General features: G+C 48.0%; 1 protein-coding gene across 6 annotated transcripts in view; it reads right to left on the reverse strand.

The window, feature by feature from the left end:
* Nucleotides 1–18,774, reverse strand: part of Pax5 (paired box 5) — a 186,597-nt gene that overhangs the window by 146,814 nt on the left and 21,009 nt on the right. For 4 of the 6 annotated variants that reach the window (XM_039110570.2, XM_039110563.2, XM_039110569.2 and 1 more), the window contains 2 exons: nucleotides 11,028–11,092; nucleotides 7,622–7,750 (listed from right to left, as the gene is read on the reverse strand). In XM_039110570.2, the coding sequence (XP_038966498.1) occupies nucleotides 7,622–7,750; nucleotides 11,028–11,092 (194 nt within the window). The remainder of the gene's footprint in view (nucleotides 1–7,621; nucleotides 7,751–11,027; nucleotides 11,093–18,774) is intronic. The other 2 variants (XM_039110568.2, XM_039110567.2) reach the window with 1 other exon arrangement.

Here is an 18,774-nt window from a genome sequence, read left to right on the forward strand (position 1 = left end):
ATGTAAATGATGACCTGGGGGGAGGGAAGGCATGTGCCATGACCTCCTAGCTGCTCTCCATGGCCTAAGCTGAAGAACCCCTGAGACACCAGCCCAGCCCTCCAGGCACTCTGATTTTGTCCTCTACCCCAGAGGACAGTGACTGGGTGTGTGTGCACCCTGCACCTCCCTCCCTGGAAAACTGAGGCCACGCTCAGCACCCCCCCCCCGCCCTGTAAAGTGAGAAACTGAAGGGACCTGAAGAGCTCTGAAAGAAAGGAAAAGGGACCTGGGGTGACCCCTGGTTTTGCAACCAACACCTGGGGGCACTGTTGTTCAGCCTAGATGTCCATGGGTTCTCCGGCTTCTCTTTCCACCCCTTCAGTATCCCCCCCCCTCCACCCACCAGGCACCCCACCCCAACCCTCGACTGTTATAAACAGGAAATCAGTGGCAGGCAGACCTATGCTTGAACTGTGGCCGGAGCCTGCTGTCCCAAGTCTGAGATTGTCCCCACATCCTCAAGCCCCCTGTGGCCACTTATGAAGCCTCTACTTAGACCCTTCAGGGAGCCACTTCCTTTAACCTTGTGGTAATCCACAAGGCTCTTGCCACCTGTCCTTCCCAAATGACAAAACACAGGTTCAGAGACCAGATTACTGGCTCAAGATCTTATTACAGCAAGTCCCTACAGGAACTACAGGTCCCTCAGACCATTCCAGCCCTGCCTGCCCCAGAGCCTGTTGAAGCCTCAGCACCTCTGGGTGGCAGGGCTCCCAGAGATCATAGGCCTGTGAAACCTTGGGGCAGGATCTATAGGCAAAAGCTGCCACTAACTCCTGACAAGACAGTCCCGTTTCTTCTCGAAAATCTGACAGTAGTTCCCGACTCCATTGCATCCTCTGTCCGGGGTGCAGGAAATAAGTCCAGGGAAAGACAGAGAGAACAGCGCTTATAGCTAGAGTGAGTGTGGGGCCCAGTCCTCCTACCCTTCACACCACAGTCCTCCAGGGGGTGTCTAGACAGGGCTGAACTGGGATCTTTAACCAAATGACAGAAGTCAGGGTTGGTAAGAAAGAGAAAGCGAAAAATAAACAGAAAGAAGAGAAAGTGTGCCGTCGGGTAACCAACACAAAATACACAGAACCAAGGGAACCCAACACGAGAGGCACCGCCAGGGATACAGAAACACCCTGGCAACAGGAACAGCCCTGAAAGGAGCCGACAGTCAACTGCCCCAGCCTCACGACGGGGTCACACTGAACTTGGTATTGTTTTAACCAACTGCACCTCAAGGTCCTGGCTTTCATTTTGTGCCCTCCCTAAAAAGCCAGCAGCGGCCTGTTTGCAGCATACCTTGGCGGCCTCATAAGGAGCCTCTGGCCCAGCATGGACACGGGTCCTGGATCCTTTCGCTTTCCAAGCTGGTGAAAGGATTCTCACTCCACTGACCTCCTATTTTCAAGGCCTTTCAAACTCAGGGGAAGTGGAGAGGGAAGGTCGGGGTGGGGGATCTGAATGGGGGCCCTTGAGACCAACGGAAGAAGGCAGGAGAAGGCCTCGCTGGAGATCAAAGTCCCAGGAAGCAGCAGAGGGGCTGCCCTTTCTTTTCACCCATGGCTGCTATTCACAGCCCTGCCTGATCCTCCCAAATCTGGCCTGCCAGCAGCTTCCTTGGACTTCAGAAACAGAGCCCCCACCCCTGACTTCCAACACTGAACCTTATTGGTCCAGCAGGGTCCCAGGACTACTGCCACAGCTTTCTCCATAAAAGGTCACAGGTGAGACTAGGGGACCGGGCTGCCTCTTTACAAGGTCCAGCTCCAACCTGATGGTCCAGGCCTTCCCTGAGAATCCAAGGCATGTCTGTGAGCAAGAATGGGGGACCTTTATCCAGTTCTGTTCCATGAAAGGCAGATTCGAAGCCAGGCAAGGGGGAAATGAATAGGAAGGCTACTTCAAACTATGTCACAGAAGCACCAGCTGCCTCAGCTGTCATAGCCTCCAAAAGTCACAGTGACCAGAATAGATATCTTCTCTGATTCTTCTGCTCTTCTTTTGTCCAGCCCTGCTCATACCTCCAGTGATGGGGAACTCACTACGTTCCAAGATCCCAAAGATCCCTATCTCTGGTCCAGTCTAGCACCAGATGACCTGCTCCCCACAGTTCTCTTTAGCTACCCTGGCTCTGCCTTCAGAGGCTACAGATACTGCATCAGCGACAGAATAGTTCATCTAAGTTTGGGGCTAAGTTGTTTGTTCTAGATCTGGGACTCTTTACTCAAGTAGGGCTTTCTGTGGGGGCTCCAACCTGCTATACAGAGGCCCTGTGAATGCAGAGCCCAAGGGCCCCATTTGCTCTCCTCATTAATTAGGAGGTCTCTAAAGGAACCCCAGTGAACCATTCTCAGTAAGCATTTATTGAGCATCTATTATGTGCTGGGTGCTGCTCAATACAGTAGCCATTAGCCTACTAGGAGTAGTAAGCACTGGAGATATGGCTAGTACAACTGAGAACTATAGGCTTTCTTCTCGCCTTGAAACAGTTTTACTATGTATCTGAGGCTGGCCTTGAACTCTACAACCCAGGCTGCCCTCAGACTCCCAGCAATCCGTCCTCCTGCATCATTTCCCCCCAAGTGCTGAGATTATAGACATGCTCCACCAACCACATTCGCCTAAATCTTCAAATTTCATCTCTTTTGATTCACTTAAAGTTTTAAAAACAGAAACCAGGCTGGTTAAGGCAGAGGGTGACAGTGCCCGTGGCCCAAGCTTGATGACATAAGTTCAGCCAAGAACCCACATCAAGGTGGAAGGGTAAAACCAACCGCACAAAGCTGCCCTTTAAACCCCATGTGCACTCTGTGACATCCACAAGCCCTGACACACAGCACATGTAAACGGCGGTAGTAACAATTGATAGTGTTAAAATAAGTAACAAAAGGAAAAAAAAAAGCCCCACAAAATAACCTTCCTACTCACAAAACCTCCTGGTCCCGAGAGGCTTGACAACATTCCACTTGTGTTTCCAGAGGTTTGGTATCCAAGCTGAGTTGTGTTGTACATGAAAACCGCACCCCACATTTCAACAACTCAGTTCAAAGGCAGAAAGAGGCAGCATGTCGCATCTTAAAGCTTGACTATGTGTTGAATGAAGTGATAGTGTTTAGACAGGAAATTACATTAAGATGAATTCCACTTCTCTCTCTCTCTCTCTCTCTCTCTCTCTCTCTCTCTCTCTCTCTCTCTCTCTCTGTGTGTGTGTGTGTGTGTGTGTGTGTGTGTGTGTGTACACTCGAGTGTGTACTCGCACTCGCACATGTGCATATGTGTAAGCATGAGGGCGGGTACGTGCACAGCATATGGAGACCAGAGACTGACGTGGAGTACCTTTCCCTGTTGCGCTCCACATTGTGGGGTTTTGTTTTGTTTCTTTGTTTGTTTCTTTTTGTTTCTTTGTTTCTTTGTTTGTTTGTTTTGAGGCAGGGCTTTCACTGACCCCGGAGCTTAGCCTCGTGGCTAGGCTGGCTAACCAGTGGGAGCCACGAATCCTCTAGCTCGTCTCCCCAGAGCAGGATCATAGGCTCACACTGCTTCTTGCAGCTCTTTAGGGTGCAGGGGTCCAAAGCCAGGTTCTCGTGTTTATCTGTCAAGTATTTTAGAACCCGAGCAACCTCCTTAACCTCCAGCTTCCCTTTTTACTCAGGATTACTTGGGGGCGGGGGGGGGGGGTGAATGAATTTTTTTTTAAGTTTCTTTTTGTCTATCTTTTGAGACTAGGCTCCCCTAGCCCAAGTCGGCCCCATGTTGTCTGAGGCTGACCTTAAACTCCTGATGTTCTGGTGTGTTACCACCCCCAGCTCTGCTTCTAGGTTTTTGAGACAGTCTTGCTGTGCAGCCAAGCTGACCCTGAGCTCAGTCCCAACACCCAGTGCCAGAAGGAGAAAAGGACACGGCCACTCTTGTCCTTGTTGCTGTTCGGTCTCCAGAAAGTAGTTAAGTACACCAGTGGCTTCTGCTGTTTCCAAACATACATCGTGGGTCAGTTACTCCCACATCAACATCAACACCCTAAACATTCAGCACAGTCTTTCTTGACTTTCTGAAGCTATTCTATTTTCATACTAAAAGGTCAGGGGCTACAGTCAGTGTTAAGCCACCCCAACACGCTTGCCACCTTTCTCCCTGTCTAAGTCCTGAGGCTGGCCTCTCTCTGTATACACTCAGTGGAGTCCCAGCCTGGGCACACACACTCTGTTACCTCTGACTGGTATGTTCTCTCTCCTGAGCCCTCTAATGCATCTCCTGAGAAGAACCCTCCTAGGCCCTTTGGATCAAAACAGATCCCTTCCCGCCTTGCTCACCCCACTCCAGGGAGTATCGCCTCACATGCGGTACCTTTGAAGGGACTCGAAGCTATTACTCTTGACCCTCTAGTCTGCCCTCTGCACGAGGTTGCATGCATGTGTGTATCATTGCCGCCCTGACCCTGAGGTTCAGGCATGAAATGCCCACAGGGCAAAACCAAACTCCAAGCTGGAAATGATGGTGCACCAGGGAGAAAAGCAAGGGACCCCACTGGGAAGCCTCGGGGACCACATGAAGATGTATCGTGATGGTCAGTGGCTTCCTCCTGACCCTTGAACACCCTTTTCCTGCTGAGACTCTTCCCGCTTACCATCCTAGAGACCAGCACCCTTCCATACGCACAGTGTGATGCCTAGTCCCAGCTGGCTCCCGCCATGCCCAGTCACTCTCTCTGTGTTGCCCTGGTTACTGGGTCGTACTCTGTGCTCAAATCCCTGACCTCAAGGTCTCACTTCACCACACCCTCAACAGCATCCAACCTTCCAGCTGTGCTCTGGTGCCTGCCACTCCTTTTCGTACCCACCAAGGGCTCTGCCCAGCCGCAGGTTGGTTCATCCCCACTCCTTTCTGGAAGATCAGGCCAGTGACGGTCATCTTAGAATGCCAAGGATGAGTTCCTTTTCTCCCCCATCTACACAAGCAATGTGGCTGTCAATGTCACAGAGCACCCTGCCACCTTGGTTACCTTCCCTGATAAAGTGAGGGTGCTGGCTCTTTTGGGCCAATGTAGGGATTCATGTGAATACAGAAGGTGAGTGAGGAAGGATGAGGCACCCTGTGCAGTGCCAACCCCAACATCTCCCCGATAGGAGCTACTTCTCTGTTAGACCTGCCCTGTTCTTGTTGAAGCAAGACAGCTTTGAGGGGCCCAGTCAGCTGCACAGACTCCCCCACTCTTCCCAACCCTGTAAAGCTTCCAACACTATCGACTCTTTCTACTGTAGCATCCATACCACAGACTGAAACTTCACCCCAAGTCTTCCTAGGGTTCAAGGCTCTCCCAAAAGATCCAGTACTAGGAGGACTACAGAGCATCCGGTCCCACATCTCATTTTGAATGTTCTTCTTTCGTTTTGTTGTCTTTGAGACAGGCCCTCACTGTATAGCCCAGGATGGCTCTGGGCTCACGATACTCCTATCTCAGGCTTCTAAGCACTAGGATTACGACCCAGCTACGGCAAGATGTCCTCTGATCTCCACTCGGACATCTTGGCCCTTGTGCACCTTTACCCATAAATAAGTAAATGAATACATTTTTTAACGTTGGTATTACCAAAGCAGCCACCATGCTCAGTGAAAGAAGCCGATCAACAGAGATTCCAAGATCACAGCCACCTTCCAACCCACCGTGTGCCTGGCTGAGAGGCCAAACATCTGATCCTAGATGGTGAACCGGTATAACTCTCTAGCACTGTGCCCTCCCCCAGAATCTGTTAATACACATTAAACTAGAGGGGGTTTTGTGCTCTAAAAAGAAATCTCTGCCTGGGTTTTTCAATCGAAGGGAGCATCCTACAAGCCAGCCTTTCACTGTGATCAGACAGCCCAACACCAGCTTGGTGCATCAGCTTAGATCCAGGTGACATGTTGAGAAGAGATGACTCCATCCACCCCATAAACCAACAGAGATGGCGGCCCGCTGCCTCCCACAGCAAGCTGGCCCAGTAACCCACGGAGTTAAAGACTTCTGACATCTGTTCCGAGGCACGGGAGCCAGGGAAGGAGGCGAGGCACACTCTTAAGAACCATGAATCATGCCAACTTGGCCTACCACTGCACATTGAGGCCACAGGCCCATCTCCAATGCCGGGGGCACACAGAGCCCAGGCCGAATCCACCACCGGGCTGACTAAATTCTCTAGTTACAGATCTTAAGTAGTTAGGCATGTATTCATGAGAACATACATTCCCTTACATGATGCTAAGGAAGAGTTGTGCCAGCAAACAGATAATTGAATTAAAATTCTGCAACTCTGCTCTCCAGCCCTAGACCATAGCTCACACAGACACACAGACACACACACTCATGCACAGACACACACACACACACACACACACTCATACACAGGCACACACACACAGAAACACACCCACTAATACACAGACACAAAGGCACCCTTACATACACACACACACACTCATACACAGGCACAGGCACACACACACACAGAAACACACTCACTCATACACACACACACACACACAGAGACACACCCACTCATACACAGACACAAAGGCACCCTTACATACACACACACACAAACACTCACACACACAGAGACACACCCACTCACAGACACAAAGACACCCTTACATACACACACAGACACACACTCACACACAATCACACACAGACACCCTCACAGACACAAAGACACCCTTACATACACACACATACTCACATATAGACACAAGTGCACAAACATACACACTCACACAGACACCCTCAGAGACACAAAGACATTGTTACATACAATACACACACTCACATACAGACACAGACACACACAGAAACCCTCACAGAAGCAAAGATACCCTTATACACACACACACACACACACACACACACACACACACACACACACAAGACTTCCAGATCATTTCTCCTCTCCAATCAGCTGTTGTCAGCCAGTGCCAGCGGCTCATCCATCGGAAGGAGGCCAGATTGCCATAGCATGTGCCCCACACAGAGGTGGCTCCAATTGTTCGGGAAACACAGGAAAAAGCTGTCTCTTGGCAATCCCCAGGAGGCCCCAGGGCTCCTTCCTCTCAAGTCCAAGAGCAAAAATGACATGGTTGTTTACCTCCTTCCACCCTCCAACATCATCGCTCCACCTTCTCCAGAGGAGTGTTTCCAGTCCCTGCCCTTCTTCCCAACATTCGTCCCTTACTGCAGGACAAAGTGACAGCTGTCCTACCCAGCCCCTCTCCTGTCTCACAAAAGAGACACTGGTTCTGAGCTCAGACCTTCTCCACACAGCAGCCCTGGGGCACCATGTCTGTCCTCAGGATCCGCCTAAAGGCTGCACAGCACAGGCCACAATAGCTTCTCTCATCCAAGGAGTAAAGATGGGAGGAGACCAGCCAGGAAGGAGTCCCTCACAGGCACCCGTCCATCTTCCTTGTCTCAGAGGAAAGGCTAGGGCCCTGGGAACTCCAGTCCTCTGCAGCCAAGAATGTGGTGCTGCCACTTCTGTTTCTGCCTTCCCAGAGTGCTCCTCACAGACCCTATTTGGTCCATCCCTGGCAGGAAGGCGCAGCCGTCTCTTACCTTCATCCCTCTTGCGCTTGTTGGTGTCGGCACTGGGGGACGTGATGCCCAGGATGCCGCTGATGGAGTACGAGGAGCCTGCAGAGTCGGTGCTCACCGACGACACCTGCGTCACGGAGCCTGTAGACACTGTAGAAGGAGAGGGGTGCCGGCCTGTCACAAATGTGCTCACTAGACACATGGGCTGGGTACAAATGCACAGAAGGGAGAACGCCAGCTCAAGGATACCCACCCCAACCCAGCAGAAAGGGAATACAAGCACAGAATAAAAAGGGAATTTACTAAGATCCCAGCCAGTCCACGGGAGCAGGAGACAAGAGGACAGGGTAGGGCACCAGCTGGTACCACCTCCAGTTCTGGAAAGACACCTGGATGCGTTCTGGAGTCATGTCCATCTCTGCTTAAGTCCATCCATGCACGTATTCACACACACACACACACACACACACACACACACACACACACACACAGATACACACACAAGCACACACACACTGATACACACACAAGCACACACATGCACACACAGGCACACACACATATACATGCACGTGCACATACACACATGCACATGCATGAGCACACACACAGACACACATATGCACACACACACAAGAACACACACACACAGGCACACACACAGACACATGCACACGCATGCGCACATACACACATGCACACACATGAGCACACACACACACAGGCACACACAAGCACGCACTAAGTAAAGTGTAATCAGAAGTATGCTCTTCACTGACGAATACTGGAGAATGATATTGTATCTCCCTGGTAGGAATCATGCTTCCCACTTGATCCTTGAGGCACCGCAGGCTCTAGGGATTATTTCTATTTGCCTCAGGAGGAATGCTTAGCTTCATAAGGTGAATTGGTTCAAGGTAATCCAGCTAAGCATCACCATACTTAGCCTCGGTTCTAATTTTCCCCTTCCTACAAGTGGAAACAGAGGTGGTAACTTATTGTGGCCAGGGCCAGGTCTCTAAGTCCCTAGAGGTCAGGAGGAGAGGGGACTTTAAGCAAGTTTCTCAGTGACTCCTAGGGTCTAGGAGACCCATAATTTTCCCTCTAACTATGTGGCTGGATTTCCATTTGTGGTTTGTAGAGGTTCTCCCTCCGCTCTCATAGACCATGAGCCACCAGCTGGAGGCAGGTGGAGTCTTCACTTTGCAAAGCAGGATGTGGCTGGGGTGATAATGTTCCTGGGAGCCCAGGCAGCACCTGCCTCTGCAGATCTAGCGGGCACAGGACCTTTCTGCTCACATTTGAGCCTGATTTTAGAGCTTCCTTAAGAGACACCAAAGCAGAAATTGCTAACTTCTCTTTCGCTTCACCAGAAAAAGCTCCTCGAGATAGATTTATGCAAATCCCACAACCTCCTCAGTATTGAGGTGCGAAGAACAAAAAAAATAAGATCACTTGGCACTTCAAACAACAGTCCACAGAAGCCATGCTTGGCTGCGTCACTGCCAGAGCCAGTGACACTTGCTTCGTTATTCTGTAATTACATGGGACACAGAGGACCCAGGTTCCAGTTCTGGCTTCACCTATGACTTTAGACTAGTCACCGAACCTCTGAGGTCTAGGGCTCTCAATGCTCAATAAATTCAGACGCTGTATGAGATAGAATTTTAATAGACATATCTGTGGCAAAAACATATCACTCTGCTGAGTTACTGTAGAATTATTCCTAATACTACTGAAAATCGTTTTGGGGTTTTTGTTTTGTTTTGTTTTTAAGCTATCCACCCTGGAACAGTTAAAGCCAAATGAAATGTCAGCCACAAACACACCTCATCCCACCCAGGAAACCCTCATCAGCTGACCGTTCCGCCCAGCAAAGAGAAGGCACCCCTTCTGCTGCGTAAGCAGACCAGTTTTCTGGGCTTTGGTTGGGGTTTTCTGCTATTATTTGTTTGGTTTGGTTTTGATTTTTCTTTGTTTTGCTTTGGTGGTGGTGGTAGTAGTGTTTCAGTTTTTTGTTTTGTTTTCCCAAACTCCCCACATTTCCCCTTGGGCCTGGAAGTCCTTGAGAACGGGAATTGTTGTCGGGCATTGACCTTACACCAGGCCCTCCATAACAGGTGCATAGTGACATGTTTCAATATGGCAGTGCTGAGAGAGAGTGTTCTCTGGGCACGGAGGACTTCCTTCTCATCTTCATTCAAAGAGCCATCTTTACAGGACCAGAAACCCCAAGAAACACCTTTGTGATCCTTCACACAACAACAGGAAAACTGAGGCTCAGAGCTGAGACACTCATCTAGTTGACTGGGAGAGTTATGACAGAAGTGGAACTATTGGCCAGGCCTCTGATAGACTTCTTATCGCCAGGTTTTTTATTGAAAGAAAGAACGGCAGTGGAGGCCGGAGAAAAGGCTCATTGGTTAATTGCTGTTCTTCCAGAAGACCTGAGTTCAGTTCCCATCACCCATATCAAATAGCTCATAAATGCCTGTAACTCTGTCCCAAGGGATCCAGTGCCCTCTTCTGGCTTCCTCAAGTAAGCACACACACATTGCATGTGCACACGCAGATTTAACCGGCAGTGAGAAACATGCAGGAATACTGCACAATCTGGGGTGCAGTTCTGCAGAATTTTTGGGGTGTGTGGCACCCAAGCTTGCAGACGCTTACTGAACAGTCACCAGCTTTCTAACATTAGAGCAACTTTTCCCCCCAGCAACCCACAAGTATTCCTTTGTCCCAAGTGGAGAAATGACATCAAGAACATGCCTTGACTATAAATGTCATTTTCAACTCCTCTTCGAAGAGGAAGCAAGAAAAAAGTTTAGACTTTTGAGTGTGGTGAATTGGGACTCTGCCCTAGTGAGTCATGGCCACTCAGACTTCCCCTGCGGACCTCGGAAACCCCAGGGGCAGCCCTTAACAGTTGGCAGAGTACAAGAGAGCAAAGCGAGAGCGAGGAAGAGAAAAAAGTTTGAGAAGTTTTGCTACATCTTCACTCAAGTCTGCAAGCGCACAAAGACTTGCAGAAGGCCGGTTATAGAAGAAGAAAAAAAACACATTCAAAACTACTTACTGACTAATGATGCAGAAAATGTTATGAATAAGTATCCCTTTCTTGATTTATTACTTTAATTATCTGACATTCTATAGACCCCCATTAGTGGATTTTTTTTGGCTTAGATTTCAATTTTCTGTCTCATGGTGAAAGCTATTTATCATAATAATCAGTAAAATTCAAAACCTTTTAGCAGTATTTATAAAATTCATTTGCCAGGTTCAGCCCTTGGAGAATGACAAAGAAGGAGCATTAGAACGCGTGTGAAGTGTTTTATGCAGAATTATCTGTCCATAAGAATGATTAAAAGTTCTTTAGAATATTTGGAGCCCATTAGATTCTCAAATTTTTTTCAAAAGTTCTTACCTATGCTGTGACTGGAAGCTGGGACCGGCTGATTGGGGGGCTGCTGTACTTTTGTCCGGATGATCCTGTAGGCAATTGGGAAAAGAACACAAATGACTATTTACCATTGAGATGGAAAGAGACCCCCAACACTGAGGTGTCATTCCCTTGATAGAGGGCTTGCCTGGCATGAGCAAAGCCCTGGGTTCCAACCCCAACAAGGAATAACCTGCATGTGGTACAGCACACCCATCGTCCCAGCATGTGGGAGGAGGAGGTAAGAAAATCAGTTCAAAGTTATCCCCAGCTGCATAGCAAGTCCGAGCCTAGTGCAGCACGCATGAGCCCTTTAAAGTCTTTAAAAAAGAGAGAGAAAGAAGAAAGAGACCTTAGCTAAGTAAGCAGAGACACAGGAGAGGAGCAGAATCAGGGGATTATGAGCCCAGGCTGGGAATTAAGGGTTCTGAGGGATTTTTCTCATGGCTGTCTTTGGGTGGCTTGCACCCACCATTCCTGGACCCTCAGAGCCTCTCTGATCAGTGTGTGTGTGTGTGTGTGTGTATGCTCACACGTATGAGTGTGGGAGTGCACTTGTATTTTGGTTTAGTTTTCTGAGATAGAATCAAATATAGCTCTTCTAGCCTCAAGTTCCCTATGTACCAAAGGCTGTCCTTGAACTCCTACCTGATTCTCCTGCCTCTCAGGTGCTGGGGATTACAGAGTGCACTACCACACCTGGCTGAGAGCGTCCTTTTATGAAGAAAATGTAATACTGGTCTAGGTTGGTCTAGCTGTCTCTCAGATGTATCGTGTAGCCCTATCAGAGATCCTTCCCTCTCTAGAGCTCAGCCTCTACTCATGGGACAGAAGAACTGAACCTGTCTATCATCTGGCAGTGCTCCCATGTTGGTTTCTTGGCCCTAAAGACTCTACAAATAAGATTAATGCACTCAACAGAGAAATCAGCAAGGGAGAGCATGTTGTCACTGAAGGGTCAAAGTGCTGTCCAGAGAAAGCACTTGGCTTGGCTTCACCAAGAAGCCAGCTCAGACCCATGCCATGGGGAGGATCTAAGCCACACTGCTTGCTGCTGTGTCCAGAGTTTCACCATGTCATCCAAGGATGGCAACAACAAGAAGAAAATGCCAGAAAGTTGGCCAAAGACACAGAGCCAGTAAACAACTGGGAGAAGTCAAAACAGGTGATCCAAAGGCAGAGTTCAAGACAGATGCAGCCACCTGATCCTATCTGAGAAACTGAGTAGACAGTGCCCAACTATAAACCCATCACTCCAACTGTACGTTCTGAGAGAGCTCCTTGGGGAGTGCCTTAGTAGAGGATGCACCATCCTGACTTCAAAGCACAGAGCCCATGTCGTTTACACTAGAAACACGAAGGATAGAGATGCCTAGCTGCTACCAGAGATGCCCGAGCAGGTTCAACAGACGGGACGTTTGAAGAAGTAAAACTTTATTAAATCAAAAACCAACAAACTTCATAGAAAGGACCCAGGCATCTGGGAGCCAGAAGCCTGGCTTCTACAATGAACCTGATTATGACCTTGAACAAGACTGTTCCATTTTGGCCTCAGCACAACTAGGGAGTTGCCATAAATCATTCTTTGATTGTTTTAAGTTATCAAATACTTTTCATTAGAAAAATTAAAATTCTGCAAGAAAGCCCTCTGTTAAAGCTACAGGCTACACTGTTCTCTCCCGAAGCCCGGCAATCCTGATGCTCTCCAGGAGCACGGGGAGCCTTGATGGTGGCGCTTCCGTCAGGATCAGTGAGGGCCTCCAGGAGACCACCAGCATAGCACAGCTCTGAACACAGAACGAAGACAACCAAAAGTCCCTGGAAACGGGTGAGTTGTGAAATGCTGACTTTCTCTAGAAGAGTCAAAGAGTTCCAGGTTCAAACTGTTCCTTTCCAACAGGGCACTTGGTAGAGTTTTGCTTCATTGTTAAAGTATTCTGTGTCCGTTATAGGCTATTTTTTACATTTCTGTGTATGAGCCTGTGTCTGCATTCCCACATGCATTGCGGGAGTATGTATAGAGGCCAAGAGACAACCTCAAAGTAACTCAGTGTGGGCTGGCTATCCCACGACCTGGAGTCTGTCTTCCATCTCCTTCACCATACGGGCTCCAAAGATCAAGCAAATGCTCAGGTGAGCAGCAAACACCATCACTTGGCTGAGCCACCTCACAGAACTCTACTCAGCTTTTATAAATGTGGGTTCTAAGGAACAAAATCAGGTCCCTGCCCTTTGCCCCCTGAGCCATCTCCACGGCTCCACGATAGACCTGTGGATAGCACATAGGTATAAAGAAGATATCTATGAGGCAAGGTACTGCATGTCTCTAATCCCAGCTCTTGGGAAGCCCAGACACAAAAGACTGAAAGTTGGAGGCCAGCCTGAACTATCTATGAAGATCCCCTCTCAGAAGAAAAAGAAAAAACAAAAAACCCACTACATTCACATTGGATACATAGTCATGCCTACATCCTGCTGCTGTTTCAAAACACCATTTCCACCAACAGACAAACCAGGATTACGTGGTACACTGTTTTTTGTTTCCTGCATTGACAAACCATTGTATCTGAAGGTTTGTTTCAAGGTTGCCCTGGGTTTCCAGCTTCTGCACAGGAAGGACAGAAGTAGCAGATGCCTCCTGTTAATCTCACTGGGTAGTCGGCTCTGCTCTGCCTGACCTACGTGCAGCTTGGTGCTAGGCACCCAGGGCACTTGAGACTGGTAGCTGATCTCTGGAATTGACTTGTTCATTGATACTACAAGCCTTAGCACAGAGTGTCCTGACTGCCTGAATGAAGTCTTCTGCCTTTTCTGATGAATCAGCTTAAACACTTCAAATATATTGAGCATACGTATATATTTTTTCCTTGTTTGTTTGTTAAAATTCTCAAAGTAGTTGTTTCCACTAGCAAATGTTTGTTGGTTACAATTCTCAAAGCAGTTGTTTCCATTAGCAAAACAGAATAAAGACCTGGGAGTAAGATTCCTTTTCTTGACCTCTCAAATTATGTTGCTACCAACCTGGTTTTTAAAAAGCTTTTCAAGATCTGTGTGTGTGTGTGTGTGTGTGTGTGTGTGTGTGTGTGTGTGTGTGCATCCACATGCTGGAGTCAGAGGACAACTTCTAGGGGTTGATTTTCTCCTTCCACCATATGGATTGAAGAGATGAACTCAGGTTGTTACAAGATATGTCAAGTAACTTTACCTGCTGAGCCATCTTGGCAGCCTTGGTCTAGTGTGTGTGTGTGTGTGTGTGTGTGTGTGTGTGTGTGTGTGTGTGTGTGTGTGTGTGTGTGTGTGTTGTGTGTGTGTGTACAATGATGTGGCAGATATGTAAATATACCGATGTTAGATATATATATCCTATTTCCTTCTGAAGTCCAACGTAAAACCCTAACTTCTTAATAAATTTGTCTAGAGACAAAACAAAGTGTATTTTTTTTCACATTTCTTTTCAAATGCCTGTAAATCATTGGCAAAGTGTTATGAGAGGCCATGAACCATCAACAGGCCAGAGCAGCACAGGGAGTAAGTGGACAGACCCCACAACCAGAGCACTGAAATTCAAATCTAGCCTTCAGTTTCCTTATCTCGGTTCCCTCACCTGAAAAATGAGAGTAAGAAACCTAACCCCACGGAATTGTTGTTGTTGTTGTTGTTGTTATTATTATTATTATCATTATTATTACTGAGTTAATAGACTAGTCAGATGTGACTGATCCATACCAAATGCCCAATAAACACCACATGAGCTGGTCCTCATTGCTGTCTTCATAAAGATGAGCGAGTAGCTTCAACTTTAGAGCATTTGGACACTTCACATTTGCGTAAGGCACATGGAACAGCTGTGGTCCCAGCACTCAGGAGGCTGAGGCGGAAGGATCCTGAGTTCCAGACCAGCCTGGGGTTCATAGTGAGACCTTATCTAAAGTAAATAAATAAGGCCTGTTCGTTTATATTGCCGAGCATAAGCATGCCAAGCCTGGCCCAGGGTAACATGTGAGCGTGCTCTGGTCTAATACTACGGAAGAGACTGAAGCCCAGTGTACTCCAGTGATTTAGCCAGGATCACACAGCACAGGATTAGTCCAGACCCCCAGCTCCCAGGCCTCAGATGCAATTGAAGGAAGTGGCCCCCTCAGCTAATCTGATCCTTAAGAAGCTCAAAGGCCATTTAGACTCAAAATTTATCTTTCAGAATCTAAAGGATCTTCCATTGTAAGCATTTAAGGATCCTGTTCCAGCATCATCCTCCTCCTCTGAAAAACTAGGTCCTCTTACATTCATATCCCATCAACTTCCACAACATTGTACTGTAAACAAAAACATTAAATGTATTAAAAATATATACATTGTGGTGCCTTGGAAAAGGTGTGATGGGGACTGGGGATGTAGCTGGCTGGTACGGTGCCTGCCCCACACATACAAACACAAGACCTTGCAGTCAGGCCCCAGCACCCCCCGAGCTCAGTGTAATGCCAGCACCCTAAAGTAAAGAAGGTAGGAAGGTCAGGAGTTCACCATCAATCATCTTTGACTGCATAGCAAGTTCAAGGCCAGCCTGGGCTACATGAAACTGTCTCAAAAAGGGGCTAAGGACTGGGGAGATAGCTCAGCAGTTGAATTGGCTGAGTGGATCGCCTTTCTACCTGTCGCCTGTCACAGCCCTCAGGCCTGACCCACAGCCATACTGAGGCCTGCTGCCCAAGAGAAGGAGAAAGAGGGGGTGAAGAAGGGTCTCAGAAGACTTGCTGCCAAAGCTAAGGTTAAAAAGCAGAAGTTAGGCTGGCGTGCTGGTGCGTGCCTGCAAACCCTACCACTCAGGAGACTGAGACAGGTATATAGGCAGTTAGAGCACTGTCTGGACCACAGGGCGAGACCAACTCCAACAAAGCAAGACAAAAATAGCTGAGTAAAAGAGTAAATCCATCCTTTACCGGGCTTACTCCAACCCCTGCAAAGATGTTTTTGTTTTTGTTGGTTATTCAATAAAGAGCAAGGGTGTGTAAGCTTTGGGGTTTTCATCTAACCTGAACCGGTAATGCTGGCCCCTCATTCACACACACACCACCCAGTGGGTGATAAACAGAGCTTACACACAGACACACACACAGACACACACAGACACACACACACAGACACACACACCAATGGATGCTAAAAAGAGCTCGCTCTCTCTCTTCCTCTCTCTCTCTCTCTCTCTCTCTCTCTCACACACACACACACACACACACACACACAGAGGCACACACGTATATACACACACTAAACTGAGAACGCCACTTGTCCTAGCACTTGGCCACTAATTTAGAGCCACAGAACTGGACGAGAAGAAGAAAGAGCCCACTCCACCTGCCATCTCCACCTGTCCTGACCCTCAAGACTCCCAAATGCTGCACCCACAATGAGCAAGGTGGCTTAAGCCCCAGGAAGTCTCCCACCGTCTGATAGAACTGCCTCAGAGATATTTAGCTTCACATCAGCATTCTTTCCAGAGTTGGTTCCTGAAGGCAGCAGTATTGTGCCTCTAAGGTAGGAAGTAGAGAGGACCCTGTGGCTACCAGAACAAATTTAAATGCAGATATCACCTTCTCTCTAGCTGTTTGAAATAGAGAACCAGTGAGAAATTGCCTTGGTGGGCGCATGCTAGGAGAGAGCTGGGAACTTGCTTTCTCTTGACACTTGCAAGCTGCTCGCTTGACAGCATTCTCCATGCAACGGGCTCTGCCTCCTTATAAAACATCAAAGCAGTTCTGTGGTGGGTGGCACAGGCTTTGAGACTGGAGGTGGGGGGGGTGGGGCTGGAGAGATGTCTCAGCGGTTAAGAGCACTGACTGCTTGCTCTTCCAGAGGTCCTGAGTTCAATTCCCAGCAACCACATGGTGGCTCACAACCATCTGTAATGTACTACTCACATAAAATAAATTAGTAAATCTTTAAAAAAAAGAAAGAAAGAAAGAAAAGAAAGAGAAGAGACTGGAGTAGGGTGCATTGGCAAGAGAACCCTTCACCTTTGGGGCATCCTCACTGAACGTGCAGTGAGGAGTCCCCAGGAGGAGCCCTGGAGGGTAGTGCTAGAAAGATCTAAGGATTCCTAGTATCAGTAGACAACAAACTTGTCAGCCATGATGTTCTGAAATAGGGAAAGAATGGTGACATCTCATCTGGCCTCCTACTCATGGGACTTTAGGACTCTGTGGAAGGACACCAGGCCCCATCTTACCATTGACTCTACGCTCATTTCTATCCTAAGCGCCTTACCCCTGGGCTTCCCATCTGGGCCTCAGCTTCTACACCTGCCACAGGACAGCATCAGGCCCGAGGGCTGTGTCAGGCCACAGATAGAAAGGAGCTACACTCAACCAGCCACATCCATGGACTAAGAGAGATTAGAGGTCCCAGAGTCTAGCCATGGCTCAGTCACCAGTAGCAGAGCCTCAGACACAGAATCAGCCATGCCTGATGTCCCTGGGCCGTTCGTTCAAGTCCACCATCACAGCCTTTGCTACACCTCTAACCACGTCTATCTTTGCAAGAATGGAGTTTGATGGATAAGTAAACAAATGTGATTTAAAACTGCATTTAAGCCCAGCGTAAGCTATTTCAAAGAAACAGGTAGAGCAAAGATAGGAATGTCGTGCTTGAAATGAATTGCCACTATATTGGGGGTTAAATAACTACAATTAATTATACATATTTATTTTTACTAGAAAATTTCAAATTGCACATATATCATATCTCATAATAGTCTTATACTACTGGGTACTATATATTATATAGCATAATAATAGTGTGTATTAGCAAAACACATTACTTCACTAAAATTTCACTGGAAGGTACCTAGGATCTCTGATTTTCCAACTCTCTAGCTCGGTAGCAGAATTTCCATCATTCCATGATACAATCTACTTTTAAAGGGAAAAACAAGGGGTTGGGGATTTAGCTCAGTGGTAGAGCACTTGCCTAGCAAGCACAAGGCCCTGGGTTCGGTCTCCAGCTCCGGAAAAAAAAAAAGGAAAAACAACAACTCTGAACCCAAGTTTGTTTGTGTCCTGGAAATCTGCAATGAGACAGACATGGGAAACGCATGACTAGAACCTTTCAAATTTCAGAGAAGGAGTAGATACTACACCTCTCACCCGGGCCTGCTGGCATTGCCCTCCCTCCTCAGTTCTGCAGTCTAAAAGGCTTGCACCCACTTTCCTTCTTCCGCAGGACCTTGCAAGATGGCAGAGCTTCAGTGGGGATTGGCAAGAGAAGCAAACGGGCCAAGAGTTCATGAATTAGTGGGACTTAAGGAAGATTAACACATCCGTTATGTGGTCCCCTGCTCTGAGGGGACCTCAGAGATGTTCCAGTCTGACCACCTCTCTCTTGTAAGGGTGAGGAGTTCTCAGCACTAGACACAGTAGGAAGTGACTCTGAAGAAACTGGAATCGTCTGATTCCCAGACTTCTGGCTTCTTTTCCTCATGTGAACACACACTGTTTCTTATGAGAACAATCGTGTATGTTCATCTCATTTCATCCCTGCTTGTGGGTTTGTTCGTTTGTTTGTTTCTTCGCAGGATCTCGTGTCTTACTTAGACCTCTCCACATCACCTAAGGCTGATCTTGAACTCCCGATCCTCCTGCCTCTACCGTAATCCCACTGGGATTACAGGCATGTAGCACTGCATCAGGTTCAGGTGGTACTGGAGATGTAGCCAGGGCTTCATGTATGCAAGGCAAGC

The sequence above is a fragment of the Rattus norvegicus genome, chromosome 5 (genome assembly GCF_036323735.1).
Source record: "Rattus norvegicus strain BN/NHsdMcwi chromosome 5, GRCr8, whole genome shotgun sequence".
NCBI lineage: Eukaryota > Metazoa > Chordata > Mammalia > Rodentia > Muridae > Rattus > Rattus norvegicus.